General features: G+C 57.4%; 3 protein-coding genes across 5 annotated transcripts; 1 reads left to right on the plus strand and 2 right to left on the minus strand.

Annotated features, from left to right (window-relative positions):
* The first annotated feature begins 2,445 nt into the window (after window positions 1-2,445).
* On the plus strand, window positions 2,446-13,254 carry MAN2C1 (mannosidase alpha class 2C member 1). Its single transcript, XM_069026325.1, has 26 exons — window positions 2,446-2,552; window positions 2,982-3,107; window positions 3,620-3,743; window positions 4,034-4,104; window positions 4,251-4,428; window positions 4,873-5,062; window positions 5,428-5,534; window positions 5,684-5,794; window positions 6,147-6,239; window positions 6,362-6,478; window positions 6,919-7,014; window positions 7,315-7,460; window positions 7,912-8,035; window positions 8,197-8,318; window positions 8,829-8,914; window positions 9,388-9,558; window positions 9,846-9,928; window positions 10,060-10,154; window positions 10,277-10,381; window positions 10,566-10,722; window positions 11,046-11,189; window positions 11,284-11,393; window positions 11,962-12,041; window positions 12,159-12,304; window positions 12,467-12,570; window positions 12,652-13,254. Exons 1-26 carry the CDS (start codon window positions 2,461-2,463, stop codon window positions 12,767-12,769), a joined length of 3,096 nt encoding a protein of 1,031 aa, XP_068882426.1. The 5' UTR covers window positions 2,446-2,460; the 3' UTR covers window positions 12,770-13,254.
* Window positions 13,255-13,496: 242 nt separating this feature from the next.
* On the minus strand, window positions 13,497-17,485 carry NEIL1 (nei like DNA glycosylase 1). 2 transcript variants are annotated; one of them, XM_069026327.1, is made up of 9 exons: window positions 16,647-17,485; window positions 16,432-16,551; window positions 16,198-16,276; window positions 15,555-15,654; window positions 15,285-15,409; window positions 14,808-14,835; window positions 14,362-14,435; window positions 13,995-14,208; window positions 13,497-13,829 (listed from the first exon to the last, which is right to left on the minus strand). In XM_069026327.1, the coding sequence occupies exons 1-9, from the start codon at window positions 17,483-17,485 to the stop codon at window positions 13,810-13,812; spliced, it is 1,599 nt and encodes a 532-aa protein (XP_068882428.1). In that variant the 3' UTR covers window positions 13,497-13,809. The 2 variants fall into 2 exon arrangements, with proteins under 2 accessions (XP_068882428.1, XP_068882429.1); XM_069026328.1 differs by lacking the exon at window positions 13,497-13,829 and having other exon boundaries at window positions 14,164-14,249.
* Window positions 17,353-19,683, minus strand: COMMD4 (COMM domain containing 4). Of its 2 annotated transcripts, none has more exons than XM_069026329.1 (8): window positions 19,104-19,683; window positions 18,953-19,024; window positions 18,804-18,869; window positions 18,518-18,557; window positions 18,280-18,399; window positions 17,962-18,045; window positions 17,689-17,865; window positions 17,353-17,543 (listed from the first exon to the last, which is right to left on the minus strand). In XM_069026329.1, the coding sequence occupies exons 1-8, from the start codon at window positions 19,104-19,106 to the stop codon at window positions 17,503-17,505; spliced, it is 603 nt and encodes a 200-aa protein (XP_068882430.1). In that variant the 5' UTR covers window positions 19,107-19,683; the 3' UTR covers window positions 17,353-17,502. The 2 variants fall into 2 exon arrangements, with proteins under 2 accessions (XP_068882430.1, XP_068882431.1); XM_069026330.1 differs by having other exon boundaries at window positions 17,962-18,042; window positions 19,104-19,677.
* Between the last annotated feature and the right edge of the window lie 653 nt (window positions 19,684-20,336).

Below are 20,336 nucleotides of genomic sequence, written 5' to 3' on the forward strand. Positions count from 1 at the left end.
CACAGCCCTGTTCGTGGTCTGAAAGGCACTGTTGCAGCATGCAGGTTTTGGGGTGGGAAAGGGGAGGGAAGAGGGAGGTGTAATCCAACCCCTTTTATAAGACTGGCAAGAGGAAACAGCAGAGGCAGTGTGTGCGTTTGGGGGTTAAACAACTGAGGTATAAGCAGCCTGTAAGAGATATATAGTATATAATTTAAATTTTTTTTTAATTTTTGGCTTTTTTTCCTGGTGGGTAATTTTTATCCACCTTATCTTCCAGCTCCAAGGATCTTCGCTTTTGGGAAGTGTTGCTGAGCAACTTAGCTGGGGCTGATTGTGCTGATGTATTTTTCCCTTTCTGTGTTGGAGAAAACATCATGGGCAATCCCAAACCAGTATTTGACAGGGCTGCTCTGCGTGTGTGTGTGCGTGTGTTCAAGGGAAGGAGGAGGGAGTGGGGGCTCTTGGTGCGTTTCACTCCTGAAATCCACATATGGGATATATATTTTTTTAAGTAGAGAAATTTAATGCTGGCAGATATTTAAAACACAGGGGAAGATTCTGATTTTAAAAATAAAGAAGTCAGCACAGACTTTGTAAGCCACGACAGCCACCACTGCACTGTGTCTCCTCAAGGGAGGCAACTTTCCTTGCAAAAAACCATGCAGCCAGTCCTACCCACCTGGAATGGCTTCCATCATCCCTGGATGAGAGCCACGAGCGGGGCTTTGCCACGGCTTCAGCCTCTCCCAGGGGCTTTCTGTATTTTGAGACAGCTCGTTCATAGAATCATAGAATGGCCTGGGTTGGAAGGGACCTTTAATACCATCTAGTTCCAGGTTCTCTCCTCCTGGCATCGCAGCTCCTTCCCTTCCGCGGAGAGAGGCCGGGGAGCAGCGCTGGAGGGAGACCTGGAGCCAGGGTGAAGTGCACGGCCCCGAGGGGCCACTACTCATTGGCAGCCAATGCACAGCAGGCAGGTCTGGAATGGGAGCCTCCTATGGAGAGAGGAAGAGAGAAGGAAGAGCCCAGCAGGGGATTTTCACACTTTGCCAGCAATAAATCACCCGTCTCCTTTCTCCTCCTTTGCTGTAACCACGCAGGAAGGGGCTGCGTGTGTCCTCTTCCATTCCAAAGGCGTCGTGCACGCACCCCTATTATTTCCCCCCTTTTTTTATTCTGGTGTATGCTCAAGGTGATCTGGAAGGGAAAATCTTGGGTCATTTAGACTTCTGACCAGCTTGGAAGTACCAGCTGTTGCTGCTTGGTGGGGTCTTACCTCAGGAGTCTGTGCCTGCATGTCATTGAGCCAAGGGGGGCTGGTGCAGGTCCCTAGGACACACCGTGGGGAGACCTCTGCCTCTGGTGCTCCATATGAAATCCCAGCTCTGCTCCCAGCCTGTACAATAGCAGAGGTTTGCCTTTTTAAATTTTCTTTTTATTTGATCTTGCTTTTTGTATTCTGTAACGTGATCCTCGGCCCACAACCCATGTGATTTCTATACCAATGTTGTAAACTTGACTGTAGCGCAGTATTTCCATTAAAACATCAGGGCTGAGCATCGTGTACAGATTCTTCCTTCCCTCCTGATGATACACAATCACATTTTGGGGTGATTTGGAGGCAAACCAGGACATGGAGAGGAGGGTGCAGGATTGCTTAGGCTGAGGGACAGCGATGAGGGGGGTTCTGCCTTCTCACCTAGGGAACGCTCAGGGTGGGATAAGAATCTTCTCCCAAACTTGACAAGCCAACACATGCCCCCCAGAAGCATCAGAGACACAACCATGGTCACAAGGAGCTCTCAGCAGAAACGAGCAAGAAACTTGTCTGTTCCCTCATGAAATCTCCCTAAGGGCAGGCAGCTCCAAACACTCAGCAGGGAAGAAGAGCATCATCTCATGTCTTCACCAGGGAGAGCTCGTGAGGACTCACAAACACAAATAACTCTGGGACATGAGCTCCAACCCCACCGCGGGCACAGCACCACCGAAACCTGGAACTCACGTGGGCCCGAAAGACTCTCCCACTTGAGCCGGCCTGAATTCCTGCACAACAGCCTCCTCGTGTGGGAAGCGCCGCGGAGGCTGGAAGCAAGGAGGGCGATCCCCGGCGCCGCCCCGATCGGCGGGCTCCGGGCGGGCTCCGGGCGGCGGGCTCCATGGGGCGGGCTCCGGGCAGTGGGCTCCGGGCGGGCTCCGGGCGGGCTCCATGGGGCGGGCTCCGGGCAGTGGGCTCCGGGCGGGCTCCGGGCGGGCTCCATGGGGCGGGCTCCGGGCAGTGGGCTCCGGGGGGCAGGCCCCGGGCGGCGGGCTCCATGGGGCGGGCTCCATGGGGCGGGCTCCATGGGGCGGGCTCCATGGGGCGGGCTCCATGGGGCGGGCTCCATGGGGCGGGCTCCATGGGGCGGGCTCCATGGGGCGGGCTCGGCCGCGCCTGCGCCGCGCGGGGCGGGGCGGGGCGGGAGCAGTGCCGCTGCCATGGCCGCGATCAAGCACCGGCGGACGGCCCTGGAGCGAGTGGAGAAGTTCCTCTCCGACACCTACTTTACCGACTGCAATCTGCGGGGCAGGTGGGCGGCGGGGGGGACTCTCCGGGGCATCCCCGGAGCGCTGGCGGCGGCCGGGAGATGCTCCGATGTGTCCCCTCAGGGTGGGGACGCTGCCCCGGGGCGCTGCCGGCCGTGGGTGCGGGAGCTCGGGGGGCTCAGTGGACACGCGCTGAGGGAACAAATCCCACACCCACACCCACATACACGCACCCACACACTCCCTGGTCGGCATGGAGCGCTGCCTCGGGGCTCCACGGCACAGCCCCTCAGCCCTCCTGCCGTCCCCTGCCCACCAGGGCGCTTTATTACTCAGTGATCTGGTAATATTATTGAGGATGCTGGGTGGTGGCAGGGCGATTCAGCCATGCTGTGAAAGCTCCCCGTATCACCCCTGGGCTAGTCCATGCGGGACAGATCTTATTAATGTGTCCTGGCCGTCTCCGACCACAGGCTTTTTGGGGATCGCTGTCCACCGGCATCACTCTCCTACTTCCAGACTCCGCGGCGCATCCCGTACGAGGAGGCTGTTGTGCAGGAATTCAGGCCAGCTCAAGTGGGAGAGTCTTTCGGGCCCACGTGAGTTCCAGGTTTCGGTGGTGCTGTGCCCGCGGTGGGGTTGGAGTCTCGGAGTTACTCGTGTTTGTGAGTCCTCACGAGCTCTCCCTGGTGAAGACATGAGATGATGCTCTTCTTCCCTGCTGAGTGTTTGGAGCTGCCTGCCCAGAAGCCCTTAGGGAGATTTCATGAGGGAACAGACAAGTTTCTTGCTCGTTTCTGCTGAGAGCTCCTTGTGACCATGGTTGTGTCTCTGATGCTTCTGGGGGGCATGTGTTGGCTTGTCAAGTTTGGGAGAAGATTCTTATCCCAGCAGTGGTCAGACAAGATGCCACTGACTGTTTCTCTGGGGTTCCAGAAGGGCACAGGTTAAATCAGATGTGTGTATGGACAGGCAGCATCCTTGTGTGTGAATCCCTTCAAACTCGTGGCCTGTCCTCACTCTGCTTTTTCCACGGAGGCTCTGAGGAAGCATGCTTTCCCTCGGGAGAAGGTCACACAGGGGACTGAGGTTGCTGCTTGCTCTCTTCCAGATGGGAGACGTGCTGGTTTAAGGTGGAACTGAGCATCCCCCTGGCATGGGCAGGGCGGGAAGTGCACTTCGTCTGGGAGAGCGATGGGGAGGGCATGGTGTGGCGAGATGCCCAGCCTGTCCAGGTATGGAGACATGGATCACGGGTGTGCCAGGTGCCCTGCTATGTACAGAGCTATGTACAGAGTGGTGACCTTTGGCACCCCTGCCATGTTCTGTGCTGGTGTGTGTAGGGTTCATGGTGCTGCTGGGGCAGCAGCAGTTTTTGTTCCTGTACTTGTCCCAACAATTATCCCAGAGCATGTGGAACAAGCCCCTCTGTCCAGCTGGACTTTGGGGTATCTTATCCTGCCCATCCAGCCTGCTGTCATGGACCTCTGATGACATGTGCTGAATGTGCCATCTTCCTGTGCAGGGATTGACTAAGGAAGGTGAGAAGACCAGCTACATCCTGACAAGAAGCCTGAAAGAGTCAGAGCCCCACAGGTGGGTGGTCAGCTAACCCAGAGCCCCCCACTGCTGGGAGACCTTGGTGTTGTCAGAAGCCAAGAGACCGAGGACACACACATATTCTTGTCTGTGTCCTGGTGCTTGTGACCTGCTCCCTGATGGTTTCCTCTTGGTCCCCACAGCCTGACACTGTATGTGGAGCTGGCCTGCAATGGGCTCTTTGGAGCTGGCAAGGGCAGCATGATTGCCCCTCCAGACCCAGACAGGAGGGTCACCCTGAGCAAGGCTGAGCTGGTTGTCTTCAACAGAGATGTCTACGAACTGCTGGTGGATCTGGAAATACTGCTGGACATGGCTCAGGTCTGGGAGCTCCTCTTCCCTTCTTTCACCCTATCTCCTTCTCCTGCTGTTCTATGACCTGAGGCCTTGGAGGAGAAAATGTTTGCTGCTTTAGCACAATTGACACTGTCTGGATTCAATGATCCTTGTGGGTTCCTTCCAACTCAGGATATTCTAGAGTAGGAGAAAACTGAATTGAGAGAAGCCACAGGTGTTTTTTCATCCACTTTCTGCTTCAAAGCAGGATGTGTTAACCACAGTCCCCTGGGATGGGCATATGTGGAACTTGGATTTGGAAGGCATGTGAGAAAAGGCATAAGGTTGTGTTTGTGAAGCAGAGACATGGTGTTTACCTGTTATGACTGCCTGAGATAGATGTTGAAAGGAGGTAGCAGATTCACCTGGAGGCAGCTGAATCAGCTGGTACAGTGGCCAGAGTCATACTTTTATCCCTCCCAACCCCAGCTCCTCGGGGAGGAAAACCAGAGGAGTTTCCAGGCACTGTACACTGCCAACCAGATGGTCAATGTGTGTGACGTTATGGACTCCTCCACCTTCCCCGCTGCACGTGACCTGGCTGCAGCCATCTTCAGCCAGAGGAACGGCGAGAGCCAGCACACCATCCATGCCATGGGACACTGCCACATTGACTCTGGTGAGAGCAGCACAGCACTCCCTCTCCTCTCACCTGGAGGCCAGGGTGTGCTGCCCAAGGGGAGAACAGGCTGCCCTTGGGTTCCAGGCACAGGGTACCATGCCTTGAGAGAAGGGAATGGGACCTCTGTGCTGCCACACAGCTGGTTTGTCATCGAGGCAATGTGTGGATGTGGGTCTGACTAGCTCTGCCCTTTGGAACACTGATGGGACTGTGGATGAGGGATGAATTACAGCCTGCTGTCTTCTACCTGCTGGGCTTCACCCCTCCATTTCCCATCCCAGGAGGGGTTTCAGAGGGGTTCCAGCTTTGTGAGGAGCTTGTGTTAGGTAATAACCATGGTGGGGCCATGCCTGTCTCTGCAGCCTGGCTGTGGCCGTATGAGGAGACCATCCGTAAGTGCGCCCGGAGCTGGGTCACCGTGGTCCATCTGATGGAGCACAATCCAGAGCTCACCTTCGCCTGCTCCCAGGTGAGTGATCTCCCTCTGGACACCTCTCCTCTGCTTGTGGCATGTTGCTTCTCCAGCAAAAAGAGATGGGGGGGATGACCAGAAGTGTTGCAGAGAGAAGGGACGGGGTGTGGGGTGGGGAGCTGGGGCTGACCCCTGTGCTCTGGCAGGCACAGCAGTTCGAGTGGGTGCGCAGCTGGTACCCTGGGCTCTATGCACGGATTCAGGACTTCGTGGCCAAGGGACAGTTCATTCCTGTTGGAGGCACCTGGGTGGAAATGGTGAGTAGCATGGTGAGCCTGGCTTGCCACGCCCTCCTTGTGCCATCCTCTGGGACCAGGCCTGGCACTGCAGGGCAGAGCAGAGCCTTTGCTGAGCCTGTCTGGTTGGTGATGGTCTAGGAACTGCAGCTGTCTGAAGTGTCAGCCTAGCAAAAATACAATCCTCTCAAATCAATCCCTGAGAAAGGAGCTTTGGACTCCCTAGTGTGTTCCTCCTTTTTCCCTCTGCTGAGCCCTGTTCAGGTTCTCCCCACAATCTGCCAGGTCAGGTGGGTGGGAATGGGAATCTTCCAAGATCTCTCCTTCCCTGGTGCCTGGCTTTCCTCACTGACTCCCTGTGCCTTCCCCCCAGGATGGGAACCTGCCCAGTGGGGAGTCCATGGTGCGGCAGTTTCTCCAGGGACAGAGGTTCTTCCAGGAGCAGTTTGGCCGAATCTGCTCGGAGGTACTTGTCTTTTTCCATCACGCCTTCCTTGCACACCATCTCCTTCCACCCCTTGCTCTGTGTGAGGTTGGGCTGACTTGTGTGTGTCCCTCTCCCTCTGCTCCTGTCGCCTGTGCTCCCAGTTCTGGCTGCCAGACACGTTTGGATACTCAGCCCAGCTGCCCCAGCTGATGCACGGCTGTGGGATCCAGCGCTTCCTCACGCAGAAGCTCAGCTGGAACCTGGTGAACTCCTTCCCGGTGAGCTGTGCTTACCTTCTTCCCAGGGGATGGATGTGTGGGTGCTGGAGTCTTCTGCAAGGCTTGGACCTGTTGGTTCCACAGTCCTTCAGCTCAGCTAACACAGGCTCTGCTTCCAGAAGCCACCAGGTTTTGGTGGTAGTGTTGTCCTGCCAGGCTTTAGGAGAGAGGAAGGACATGGTTAGAGATCCCAACCAGGCCCCTGGCCTAGGTATTCCTTCTGCTTCCAGACAGGAAGCTGTGACTTGTGTGCAGGTCCAACAGACAGCAAATCCAGCCCCTGCCCATGTGGCATTCCCTGTTCTTGTCCTCTCCTCAAACTGATCCATCGGGGCATCCTGTACCTCCCTGGATAGAAAATGAAGGCCCAGTTTGAATCCTGAAGAGGCTCCGAAATGCCTGTCCCTCGTGGACCATATTTTCCTTTCTCTCCCCTCCAGCATCACACCTTTTTCTGGGAAGGCATTGACGGTTCCCAAGTCCTGACCCATTTTCCCCCTGGTGATTCCTATGGGATGCATGGGCGAGTGGAGGAGGTGAGTGAGGTTGTCAGACCTGCACATGAAGGGCAGTGCCAGCCCCTTGAGGCCAGATCTGAGGCTCCTGGGAGAGGGCACTGCCTGGAAGGGAGCGGGATATCTGGCAACATTGTTGGACAAAGGCTGTTGGGGTGCCTGACTCCAAGATGTGCCTGTGCCTGATTTAGGGCACTTTGGGCTAGGGAAGAGGAGCAAGACTGGGCTTTGCACCCTAAAGACTGACCTGGCTTTCTTGTGTGGAGCTGTGGGGTTGGGGCTGGGTGCCAGGGGATTGCAGGTGCCCAAAAATCCCTCCAGATGCTGAAAACAGTGAAGAACAACAAGGACAAAGGCCGTGTGAACCACAGCGCATTCCTCTTCGGCTTTGGAGATGGAGGGGGGGGACCCACGCAGAAGATGCTGGATAGGATGAAAAGAATGAGTAACACAGATGGGCTGCCCAGGTGAGGGGAGAGCTCCCATCCTCTCTCCTGTCTGGGGCATTTGCTTTGAGCCAGGCCTGGCTGCCTGCGGTGACAAAGGGGGAAGGGCAGGGAGATGGGCAAGCAGAGGGCTGCGAAGGATTTTCAGGGGGATGGAGTCTCTCCATCGTCAAGAGCTGTAAGAACAGGTCCATAGGGCAGCCATGGACTTGTTGTGGCTCCTCAGTAGAGCCATGGGGTGAATGGCCAGCACAGCAGCTGTGCCTGGCAGTCAGCACCTGCCTGGGGAATGTCCACAGGAGAGGGACAGGGTCACAGGGGAGCAGGAGAGGGGTAGGAGAAGGGTGAGGGGAATACTTTGTCTGGTTGTGTTGCAGTTTCTGAGGCCTGTCACCTTTCCAGCCTGGATGCACCATTAGCCATGTCACAGGCTTCTCCCCAGCTCACCACTGTCTGTGTGTCTGTCCCACAGGGTGCAGATGTCCACTCCTGACCAACTCTTTTCTGTCTTGGAGAAGGAGTCATCCCAGCTGTGCACCTGGGTGGGAGAGCTCTTCCTGGAGCTGCACAATGGCACCTACACCACCCAGGCCCAGGTGAGGGTCCCACTCCCAGGCAAGGGGGCCGTGCAAACTCATGACACCTGCCAGCAAGCAGCCTTCCTGCACTGGAGCTGGGATTCTGCCGCTGGTGTGAGAGATCCGCTCCCAGCTACCCATTTCCTGAGCGTCTTCCTTCTGTCCTTCACTGGCACCAGATAAAGAAGGGGAATCGGGAATGTGAGCGAATTCTCCATGATGTGGAAGTGCTCAGCACCCTGGCTGTGGCTCAGGACAGTGTGTTCCAGTACCCTGCCAGCCAGCTCCAGCGGCTCTGGAGGTGAGGGAGTGTAGGAGCACTGGTGGTACTGGGGGAGAGTTCAGTACTGCAGCACAGTATGTACACAACCCCCGCCGTAAACTGGTCAGGAATCTACCTGGAAAGAATCTGCTGCTTTGCTTGATTCTCCTGTTGAAAGATAACTCCCAACCCTCTGCTGTCTGGAAGCTTCATTTCCTACCAAAGCTTATTCCTCCCCAGTTTTGACTCGTTTGAGCTTGTGCAACAACGTATCTGGTAGCCCTGAGGGATAAAAACAAATAGCTCTTACTGCCCGTGGTTGTGGTTTACTAAGATGACAGTTGACAAGCCCTAACATAAAGGGATTTAAAGCATGCTGTGGAAAAAAATCCTTTTCTCTCAAGTGCTGGGAAATGGGGGAAGAGGGAACAGTTACTAAGTTTGTCTGTCTTGCAAACAGGGCTCCTGTTTGAGAGAAGAGCTTGTTCTAGGCCAGCACAAATCCAGTGCTCGCCGCTGCTTCCTTCCCTGGTTTCTGCTCTGTTTTAGGTTATTGCTGCTCAACCAGTTCCACGATGTCCTGCCAGGCAGCTGTATCCAGCTCGTGGTTGAGGATGCCCTGCAGTACTACACAGGTGAGCAGGGAGTTTGGCTAGGAGGACACTCACCTGTGGGAGCACACTAGGTCCTGCCTGGTGGGGCTGCAGAGGTTCCAACCCTAGACTGCTAGGGCCAGCCTCGGCAGGCATGTCTGAAATAGTGTAAAATTAGCAGGGGAGCCAAGGGATTGAGAACCATCCCAATTTATTGACTTTTCTGCTTGCTGCTGGCATGCCAGGATAGACTCCCACCAAGGTTTGTTTCTGCCTGCCCAGGGGTGCTTGCAGGAGCTTCGTTAACTAGAATTTTCCAGCTGAGCTGGCACAGCTCTTTGTAATCTTGTAATAACAAAGTTCAGAGTAATTATACACTTGAATTACTTACTAATAGATAACAATAATTAATGATAATTAGCAGTTGTAACTTGGAAGGAGATAAAGTGTGTGTACATTGCACGGTGAGTGCCAGAAGCTCTCTCAGCTCCAACTCAGGCCCTTTCATTGCCCAGAGATCCGCAGGGCTGGTGCTCAGCTGCAGGAGGAAGCTGTGCAATCCCTGTGCAGGGATCTGCTGCAGCCCAAGGCACGGAGCACCCAGAGCACCCTCGTGTTGAACACGTTGCCCTGGGAACGCACCGAGGTGATCTCCAGGCCTGGGCCAGATGGAACAGAGACTTTGGGTATGTGTGACGTGGGAGTAACTCTTGTATCAGAATTCCTTACAGGGGCAGAGATAGCTAACAGGGAAATACTTCACCTCTCTCTGCCCTGGGGAGAGTTTTATTGACTGTTCAGTTTGTCCTTTGGACAACTTGAAAGGGGATAAAGTCCCCTGAAGTATGCATGAAGAAGAGGAGGGTATGGGAGGAGGTGGTAGATCTGACACGAGAGCAGCAGGGCAACACAGTCATGGGACTTAGGGTTCAGTCTGGGGTGAGTGTTGGAACAGAATCTCTTTGCTTTCCAGCTCTGGTGACAGTCCCCAGCATGGGCTATGCTCTAGTGCAGGAGCCATTTGTGCCTCCTCAGCCTGTGGCAGTGAGGAAACAGGTAAGCACAAGGCAGATTTCCTCAGGTCTGTGTTCCGTCAGAGGTTGAGGAGAAATCTAAGGAATCCACATAGAAGCACTCAGCTCCCACAGGTGTGGGTCTGTGACACCTGCTTCTGGCCTTTTCCCAAGGAGGATGGCTCCATTACCATGGAGAATGGGGTAATTGCTGTCTGCCTGGACACGATGGGGCACCTGACCTCGCTTCGGCTGCTGGACTCTGGGAGGTCTGTGTCACCCAGTTCCTGGCCCTGAGCTCCTCAAACCTCTCCCAGGACTTCTCACTGTACACCTTTCTCTACTGCCAGTCCTTCTGATGCTGCTGTTCCTCTGTTCTACTTTATTTCAGAGAGTCAGTCCCAGATGGCTGCTATGCCAACCAGTTTGCACTCTTTGATGATGTTCCCCTCTACTGGGATGCCTGGGATGTGATGGATTATCACTTGGAAACCAGGTAGAGGAGCAGTGCATGCAGCACTTGGATTTTGGCTTTGCCCTGAGATTCTTGCCTCCCTGCCAGTCCTAGCTGTAAGAGCATTCACTGGAGAAATGAGTACCTGCTGTGTGGGTGGTTGGATTGGGATTTGGGAACCTGGATCTACAAGGCTGAGACTATCTCTGCCTTCATTCCTTTCTAGGAAGCCAGTGACAACGCTGCTGAAGCCTCTGGAAATCACCCTGGCTGGGGGCCTGCGGGGAAGCGTGAGGTTCTCCCTGCAGGTTGGGAAAAGCAGCACCTTAACCCAGGAGATCATCCTGGATGCCAGGTGCCCCTACCTCCGCTTCCTGACCCAGGTTCGGCCCGTGGCTGCCATGTGATACTAACATTCTATGCAGCTGGGAACTGGGGAGCTGAACCTTGTGCCTGAATTATGTCCCCCCTCCCTGTTTTCTTCCCTGGCGTCCCCTGCTGCCTGTCCTCCTCTGCAGAAAGCAGCCCAAGGGTGGGGGTCCCGAGGGACGAGGGTGGAACAGGGACCCACCAGTTCATCCATGTTGAGACTCTGGTGTGTTTTTGTTGTAGCTGACGTGGACTGGCTGCTGCACGCCAGGACACAAGAAGTGCAGTCTCTGCCTGTCAGTCCCCCATGGTGACGTCCTTCTGCTGCCACATTTAGGTCGAGTGGAAGGAGGCTCACAAGTTCCTGAAGGTGGAGTTCCCTGTGCAGGTCCGGAGCACCAGTGCTACCTACGAGATCCAGTTCGGACACCTGCAGCGGCCAACGCACTGGAACACGTCCTGGGACTGGGCTCGGTTCGAGGTGAGAAGGGAGCTGGTCTGGACCCAGGGCCGAGCTGCTCCTGCTCTGGGCAGTAGCTCTGTGTGGTGAACACATCCCTTGGTACCTGCTGCAGGTGTGGGCTCACAAGTGGCTGGATCTGTCCGAGCATGGCTTCGGGGTAGCTCTGCTGAACGACTGCAAATATGGGGCATCAGCCCACAGGAACATCCTCAGCCTCTCCCTGTGAGTTAGAGATGGGTGAGGGGTAAGGTGCTGCGGGTATTCTGCCTTCTGAGGTTTCTCTTGGAAGTCAAGGCAACACCTGGTCCTAAATGACCTTATTTAACAAGGAAGTAGTCTGGTGGGTGGCTGTTGTCTGAGAATTTGGCTGACTTACATTATGTTAGTCAATGAGAGCTAATTCCTGTGAGCTGTGCTCAAAGACAACTCAGGAGAGATCAGATTCAGACTTGTAGCAGGCTTTTCTGTTGCTAACCAGAACATACCCCAGGAAGGGAGGCTTAAGGAGAGGAAAGGAACAGGAGTTAATCTTATGGGTGCATACCAAGCTAAAAGAGACTGCATATTTCAGTTTGACTCTGTCAGCCACAATTTTCACAGGAAGACACCCCAGTTTTTTAGCTTCTGGAACCTTCCAGGGTCTGTTTGCTGTTGTGTGTTTGCTTCCACTTCAGGACCCAGCCTCAAGGTAGCAAGGGAAGCAGTTGTCTTGTCACAGTGCCCTGGCTCTGCTCTGTCTGACAGTGGGTGCTGCCAAGACACCAGTCTCGCTAACCTCATGTTGCCTTAGGCTGAGAGCACCCAAGTCCCCTGATTCCACGGCAGACATTGGGCACCACCAGTTCACCTATGCTGTGATGCCTCACCGGGGTGAGTGACAGGCACAGCTGGGGACATGCAGGCTGGGAGATGCTCCAGTGAGCCTTGAGGTGAACGTGTCTCCGGCTGTGCACATACAAAGGCTGGCTAGAGGGTCTTGTGCTGCAGGTTCCTTCCAGGAGGCCGGTGTGATCCAGCAAGCCTACAACTTGAATTTCCCCCTCCACGCTGTCCCAGCCAGCTGTGCCCAGTGCCCAGCCTGGAGTGCCTTTTCTGTCAGCTCACCTGCCATCGTGCTGGAGACTGTCAAGCAGGCAGGTGCTGGGGTAGAGGAGGGGAGGGCAGAGGGGTTAAGGTGCTGTTGTTGAGCAAAGCTTGCTCTTTCACCCACACCGAGTAGTGGTCAGGCTCAGCTGAGTGCAGCAACTTGTGTTGGAGAGGCTGTCCCTGTCTCATTTGTCTGAACTCTCCCAAAGGCTGAGGACAGACCTGAGGCTGTGGTTGTTCGGCTCTACGAGGCCCATGGCAGCACGGTCACAGCCTGGCTCCAGACCTCCCTCCCTGTTAAGGAGGCAATACTGTAAGTCCATGCCAGGGGGCTGGGGGTGCATGGGGATGGGGATGGAGATCAGTCCCTTCAGCCTTGTGCTTTGCTCCCCAGCTGTGACCTCCTGGAGCGTCCGGCTGTGCAGGGCCGCCTGCCGCTGGAGCAGCAGGGCCTGAGGCTTTCCTTCACACCCTTCCACGTGCTCTCCATCCTCCTGGTCCTGAGCCGCTGACACCAAACATCGCCCTTGCCGATGCTGCAGCCACCTGGACCAACACTGTGAGCTCAAATAAATCATAGACTGAGCTGTCCCCAATCTCAAGAGTTGTGCAAGGCAGCAGTGCCAGGAAAGGGCAGTGTCCGAATGTCCTGCACCCAACGGTCAGAGAGCAGCACTTGAACCACCCCACTCCTCAGGGAAGGAGGACAGCTGCCCACTGCCCAGCCAGGGTGGTCTTGAGTGGTCTTGAGTGAGTTCTGAGCTCACTTAAGTGTAGACAAAGGTGCAGACAGGCTGGTGGCCCTGCACAGGCTCTGCTCCAGCCCTAAGGGTTTGGGGAGCAGCAGCTTCCACAGTGACTCCTGTGTCTCAGCTTTTACCTTGTCTAGCAGTGAGTGTAAAAACACACTCCACTCCTTCCCTTCTCCCTCTGCCTGCCCCTTGCATTGCCCTTGCAGAAGAGGAAACGCAAAAAATCAAGAGTTACATAAAAACAAGCTCCAGCCTGTTTTCTTAACTTGTTTCCAGGTAACTGCACTGACCTGCCTCCTCCCAGGGGCTTTGTTGCAGTTGCTTTTTTAGTGTCCACCTAAACAGGATCTCACTTCTGGGACTGGGGAGGAAGAGCTTACCTTTATTTTGGGGGGATGAGGTGGAGGGGAACTCTGCTCCAGCCCCTGTGGGGAAGAGGCTGGGCACAGAGGGGTTTATCCTTAGCATGAAAAGGCATGCATAGTGCTTTCTACACAAAATACTTTATTAGTCAGCTAAAAACAGTGATGGGATCAGCAGCCAGAAAAGGAGGAGGGTGAGGGAGGAGTCAAGAGTCCAGCACAACATATGGTCCTGGCCCTTCTTCCCCTCAAATGCCTGTGGACAGCAGGAAAAAGCCCCATCACCAAGCTCAGCTTCTCCCTCCCACACTGGCAGGAAGCAACAGCAGCAAGTGTGAGCACCATTTTCCCCAGCACTAACCCAGGTCTGTGGCCAGGCTCTCCCTGAGCTCCTCTTGGCCCCTTAAATGCCCCTCAGGAGGTGGCAGTGGGTGACACTCACACGGCAGGGGCTGCACCTGGAGAAGGGAGAGGGAAATGAGGAGTCAGAGGGCAAGGGGGCATCTGGTTCTGCCCCATGGGCTCCTCTCCTGCCTTTTGGCACCCCTCAGTCCCCTTGCCACAAGGGAGCTCTCCCACAGCCCCCATCTCTGCACCAAAGCTACAGGGGCTGCCAGTCTCACCTTTGCCCCTGTGGGCAGATATCCGGCAGCTTCTTCTGACACTTAGAGGCACCTCAGGCTCAGGCAAGGCTGGAGCAGCAGTTGCTTTCCTCCTCCTGCAAGCACGTCCCTTCCTTGGCCTGTCAGCCTCCCCTTCCTTCTCTTCCTCCTTCTCCTCTGACTTCAGGGGGTTCACTGCAGCCCTGCGGTGCTTTTTCAGGGCACGTGGGGTGACCTGGGTGGGCATCAGAGCCGGAGCTTAGCAGCAGAAGGGTCCTTGGAGCACCAAGATGAGAAACTCCGTGTAGGATCATCACCATGAATTCATGAGCAGCCCAAGCAAGGCACAGGGAACAGGACAGCCAGACAGAGCCACAAAGCTGCTCACCTTGGGGGTCGGTGCCTCAGGGTCTGCCTTCAGCTGAGGGCTCTTCTTGCGGGGCGTCTTGCGGGGTCTCTGCCCTGCATGAGAGGATGTGCCCAGCTTAGGTGGGGTGAGGAGAGGATGGGGCAGAGCCTGCACCCCAAGGGACAGGCCATGGCACAGGGACCTTGCAGGGATGCTGTCCTGGGTGATGTGAGGAACTGCAGGATGAAAAACCATCCAACAGTTGCACCCAGGCAGGCTGGGATGCTGGTAGGAAGCCTTGGGGACAAATGGGTTCTGTCCCCTGGTACCAACAACTGTTACAGGCCTGTCAGCACCCCAGAGAGAATGGCTCTTTGCTCTCTGAGTGCCTGTGCCCTCGTGCTGCACAGCAAGAAGAGGGTTTCCCTGTCTCCAGCCCTCCCAGAGCAAGAGTGGGTCCCACAGGAAGGGGAGAGGAGACTCACCTTTGGGAGCCATCGGGCCAGGCTCTCCCTGTAAGGAAGGGACAGAGCATTGACTGGGGTGCAGTCATTCTGCAGGCAGCAGCAGCAGAATCCCTGCCCCTTCTCCATCCTGCAGCCACTGCAGTGATAGGGAAACAGCAGCATTTCCCTGGGAAGGCAGGGGAGTTGGGCTTGCTCTGACAGCCCTGCCATCATTTCCTGTACCTTCAAGGCCCCAAACACAGGGCACAGGAGGGAAGAACGGGGCTTCCAGACCACCCCAACCCCTCCATCTGCTCCAGACTGCTCACCATCCGTTACCTGGCTGACCACCACACAGGAGGTCCTTGTCACCTCCATGCCCAGCAGCCTGATGGAGAGGGAGACCCCCAGCCACACAGTGTAATGGGAGTCTCAGCAAGCAGAAAACAGGCCAGTGTCCCCTTGGAGGAGTGGTTTGGGGACCTCCAGCTCCCGACAGCAGCCCCAGGCTCCTACCTGGAACCATATGGTCCTGCCACTGCGGTCACGCAGGGAGCTCATGCCAGGCACCAGGTAACACTGCAGCCAGTTCTTGAAGGCAGCATAGTTATCTGAGTGCTCAGGGTCCAAGTGCTGCTTCTCTGGGAGGGGAGACAGGGAAAGGCAGACAGAATCAGAGCAGAAGCCGTGATCACCATTTGGTTCGCCCCAAACCTGATGCTGAGAAAGCAAAACCCCAGCCTCCCTGCCAGCCCAATCCCCCAGCTGCCTGTCCTGTCCTCTCACCTGCCATGATGACCTCCATGGGCACGGTGTGGCACAGCTCCAAGAGATCTGGGTTCTCTTGCTTCAGCTTCACCTTCTTGCTCAGTGTCAGGGAAGGATCCTGCAGGGATGGAGAAGGGCAGAGAAGTCACCTGCCAGCTACCTCTGCCTCCTCTCATCTTCTTCCCTATTTCTTGCCCTCCAGAGGATGAGCTGCCATACTCTCCACGCATGACAGCCCTGAGTTCACCACACAGTAGGCTTCCAACTCAGCTACACAGACATGAAAGAGGGCTAACACACCCTAGAGGGCTAACACCCTTCAGCTACACAGACATGAAAGAGGGCTAAACACCAGCAGCAGGTCACGTAGTTTGTTTTCAGGCTTCTTTACAATAGCCGCCTCCTCTCCCCTGAGGCCACAAGATCAGCCTTGGGCTTTACTGCAGCCTTCACCTTGGAAATTTTAAGCTTGCAAGGCGTTTGTTTCCCTCACCTCTTCCTCTTCCTCTTCACCCACCCAAAAAACACTTGCAGACTTCCTTAGGGCAGAAGACTGGCAGAGGTCATCATGAAGGGCCACAGGCAACCAAACCCCTGCTTATGGCATCTGTCTGGAAACCTGCTGCTTTCTGAGCCTGTGAAAGCACCTGGTATTCCCCACCTTCTTCCTCCTCTCCTGCTCCTGATCCTTCAGGGCCTCCAGCACAGTCCGAGCTTTTTCAAAGGGAGGGATCTTCAACCTGAGAGAGTTACACACAAGCCTGAAGCCTCGGTTCTGGCACTTCCAGTGTCTACCACGTGAGGAGGCACAGCTGGCTTAGCCAAGGAGCTTTCAAGCTCCAGCAAACTCTTAGAGACTAAACCTCCATGGCAGGTGGTGCTCAATCCACCTTACCTGTAAAGGATCTCAGCACGCAGGTAATTCCCAATTCCATTGAAATACTTCTGGTTTAAGAGAACCTCACAGATGGGCTTGTCAAAAGCCCTGTCATCCAGGTTCTTCAGCACATTCTCCCTGCAAGAGAGCACGGGGCATCAAGAGTCACCTGGACATGTCCGTGCAGGAAAAGCAGCCAAAACCAAGCAGGGGGCATTCCTCAGGACGCTCACCTGAAAGCCTGGTACTCGGAGACGACGCAGGGCCCGCGTTCCGGCTGCCAGGCGTCCCCCAGGCGCCAGGACCCAAAGCGCCGGGGGTCGACGAAGCAGAGGGCGCGCGGGGGGCTCTCGCGGGTGAGGAAGCGGAGGTGGGCATGGCGGGGCAGCTCGGCGGCGGGGCACAGCCGGAACGACCCCGACATGCCGAAGCGAAACACGAGGTCCTGCGGGGGGGTGGCACCGGCGGGGTCCAGCGCGCTCAGCGTCAGCCGCAGCTCCTTGCCCCGGGCAATGGCCGAGATGCGGTAGGCCTCGCTGCGGAAGGGCACCTCCGGGCCGCGGCCCACCGCCGAGCGTTCCACGCCGCCCGCGAACACCAGCGCTCCGCACGCCCCGTTGATGAAACGCCCGGCCAGGTGCAGCTCCGGGCACTCGGGCATGGCCGCGACTGCAGAGCGCAGCCCGAACTCGCCGCCGCCTGCAGGCACGGCCCGCCCCCATTGGCTGCGCGGCGGGCGGTGCGCGCTCCCATTGGCTGCGCGGGGGGCGCTGCGCGCTCCCATTGGCTGCGCGGGGGGCGGTGCGCGCTCCCATTGGCTGCGCGGCGGGCGGTGCGCGCTCCCATTGGCTGCGCCGTGGTAGCGGAGGTGGTTGTCCTGCCGAGGCGGCCCGCCCGCGGGGAAACGTCGCACAACGCCGGCGTACAGCGGGACACGGCTCAGCTTTGTCACCGGGACTTTATTGGAGCTGCCCCAAGGACCCCCGGAAACCCAGAGGGCAGGGAAACGTCCTCCTCCCCAGCCGGGAGCACCAGTGTGGGCCCCCGACTCACTGTCGCAACCTCCTGCCATGGCCCTTTTCTGGCTCCTCAAAGAAGGGTGTTCATCAGGGTCTGGGCCTGCTTCAGCTCTGCAGAGAGAGGACAGAGATGTGGGGGAGCTGCTGGTATTGCAGCATCCCTTTCAGCACCCCCTTCCCAGCATGCCTCCCACAGCATCTTCCCCTGCAGAATCCCCCACGGAGGTTCCTGCTGCCATCCCTCCTGGTGCCTCACCTGCCAGCAGCACCCGGAACTTGTTGGCCGAGAGTGTCACAGGGACGGCTGTCATCTTCTCACACTCTCTATCCCGCACGTTGAAGGTCAGGTGCACCACAGGCTCGTTGACCTCCTGCAGCTCGCTGGAGCTGAGGGTGTAATCCACCCGCCAGCGCACTGAGCCCAGCTGGCTCACTAGGGTGGGGAGTGGGATGGTGTCAGCACCCCTGCTCACTCCGGCAGGGTGATGCTGACCCCCACACCCCTATTAAGACACAACACCCCACTCACATCGCAGGCTGCAGGCCCTGAGCCTGTCCTGGAGGGAGCTCTGCTTCTCCTCATAGGAACGGCACAACCCACTGGCATGCTCTGCTTGTGAGGGGAGACAAGAGAAGAACCCCTCTGCTCACACCAGACCTGCAGCTGCCAAACCCCACTAAAGCACCTGAGGAGCCCCCAGGGACTGATGGCACAGAAGGGAGGTGATGGAGGACAGCACAGCAGCCAGCCTGCCCTCCATCTGGATGTGACGAAGGCAGGACTGGGAACTGTCACAAACATCCCACCAGGTCTGGCTCACGGTGCCACCCCAAGGGTTTCCCCTACCTTTGGGCAGCCCCAGCTGCTGCAGCTCACTTGACAGAGACTCACTGTCTACATTGTGCTTGGCTGCACTGGAGAGGATGAAGCCAAGGACAGCAATGGTTGCCTTCACATCCCCCGACTCTGCAGACAGGAGGGAGGGTGAGCACTGTCACCTTGGGAAGGCATCCCCAGGCAGATCGCTAGCCATCCCTGGAGCATGGCTCCATCGGGGGATCCTGGTAAGGACAGCAGTGCTCACCTAACTTTGCATCTGAGGTCAGCTTCAGGATTTTGTCATACTGTGGGAAAGCAGAGCGTCACAGTAAACACCAGATAACACATTCACTACCAGTGTTAACACTAACAATTCTTACCTAAATATTAATACTAATAACACTTACTATGCATATTATTATTACTAGTAGGGACCGGTAGCATTCTTAACGCTGAGGCTTGCATGAAGAACACAAGATTAATTAAGGTTGCTGATTATGCCATTGTAGTGTTGAAACACTTGGCCTCCACTGCGGTAGCCCCACACTTACCTCGATGGCCTCCCCCAGCAGGTCCCGCAGCACCTGGGCGCAGATCAACTTCAGCTTCACCGAGGACTGCGGGGCAGAAGGAGGGTGAGCAGGGGGAAAAGAGCAGGCGGGGGACGGGCAGGGGGACGCGGGGGGCACGTGCACTTAACTATTTTGGCCAGGGTGCTGATCTCGGCCAGCACCCAGTCGGGGCAGTCCAAGTCCCCGCAGAAGCGGAACCGCTGCGGGAAAGAGGCGATCAGAGCCCGCCGCGGGTTCTGCGAGCCCTCCCCCGTCCCCGCCGCCGATCCCCCTCCCCACCATGTCGCCGCCGCTCCCAGGTCCGCGGTGCTACCCCAGAGTCCGCCTTTCCGACCCGGAACTACTCCAGGCGGGCTGCCGGCTACGCCCCTCTCCGCCCCCTGCCCCGGGTGCCGATGGGGCGCTCATGTAGGGGCTCTGCGGGGACCTTTTGGCAAGGACCGGGGCACGAGAGGGCCGGGGGAGGGGACGGCGGTCTCCGGACCGCGGGCGACGGCGGACCCTTCAAGTGCCCCGGGATCCGCCCGACTGGGCGCCTCGCCCTCCGATGGGCCGCGGCCTCACAGGTTCCAAGCGCCGCCACTGCCGGCCCGCCTTTCCCCGCGCTGTCCGGTCACAGCCGCCCTTTCAATGCGGGCGCGGTCCCGCCAACCTCAGACCGCTAAATCGCGGCCCGGCCCCGCTCCCCCGTTCGCCTGAGGCGCCGCTCCCGCCGCCGCCGCCGCTTTGGGAGCCGGCGGAGCCGTGGCCCCGCTGGTGCAGCCTCGGCAGGTGTTGTTTTGGCCCGGGAAGGGCGGGCGGGAGTTCTCGCCCGGAAAAGGGGAGACGGCGGGGAGCGGGCGGGCTCGGCCCCCGGCCCGGCGGCGGCGGCGGGAGCGGGGCCTGAGGGGACAGCGGGGGGGGCGCGGAGCCGAGCGGGGCGGGAACGGGCGGGCTGGGATTGGCGGGGCCGGCGCTGCCTCGGGCTGGGATTGGCTGTGCTGGCCCGGCCTGGGGCATAAATAGCGTGCGCAGGAGGGGGCGGGCGTCAGTGCGGCGTGGAGGCTGCGGGTGGCGAGCGGAGCTGCGGAGGCGCGGTCCGAGGAGCGGCGCTGCGCCAGGACGGGACCCCTGCGGCTGCCGGTCCGGGGAGCGCCGGTGAGCACGGACGGGCGCGTCCGCCTGGGCCGGGGTCTGGGGGCAGCGGTGCCGGCCGTGCCCAGTTCCCTTGACTCCAGCTCTAGAGTCCACATTCCAACCTCAGCCCGGCAATCTTTATTCGAATAAACAGTTCCAGCCCTTTGGTTTGTGTCCCACCCTATGGTCACTTCCCAAACCTACAGCCTCTGTCCCCTTGGAACAGTGATTCCAGCTCCAGCACTGCAGTCCCTTTCCAGCCCCAGTGATTTCAGCTTCAGTCCCACAAGCTTTATTTCACTGCCAGCTCTCCTGTTTCGCTTCCGGCTCCACATCTTCCCTGCAGTGCCACTTTAAAGCGGCTCCTGGTTCTCAGGACAGGATCTGAGTTTTGGC

This window comes from Aphelocoma coerulescens, chromosome 10 (assembly GCF_041296385.1).
Source record: "Aphelocoma coerulescens isolate FSJ_1873_10779 chromosome 10, UR_Acoe_1.0, whole genome shotgun sequence".
NCBI classification, from domain to species: domain Eukaryota; kingdom Metazoa; phylum Chordata; class Aves; order Passeriformes; family Corvidae; genus Aphelocoma; species Aphelocoma coerulescens.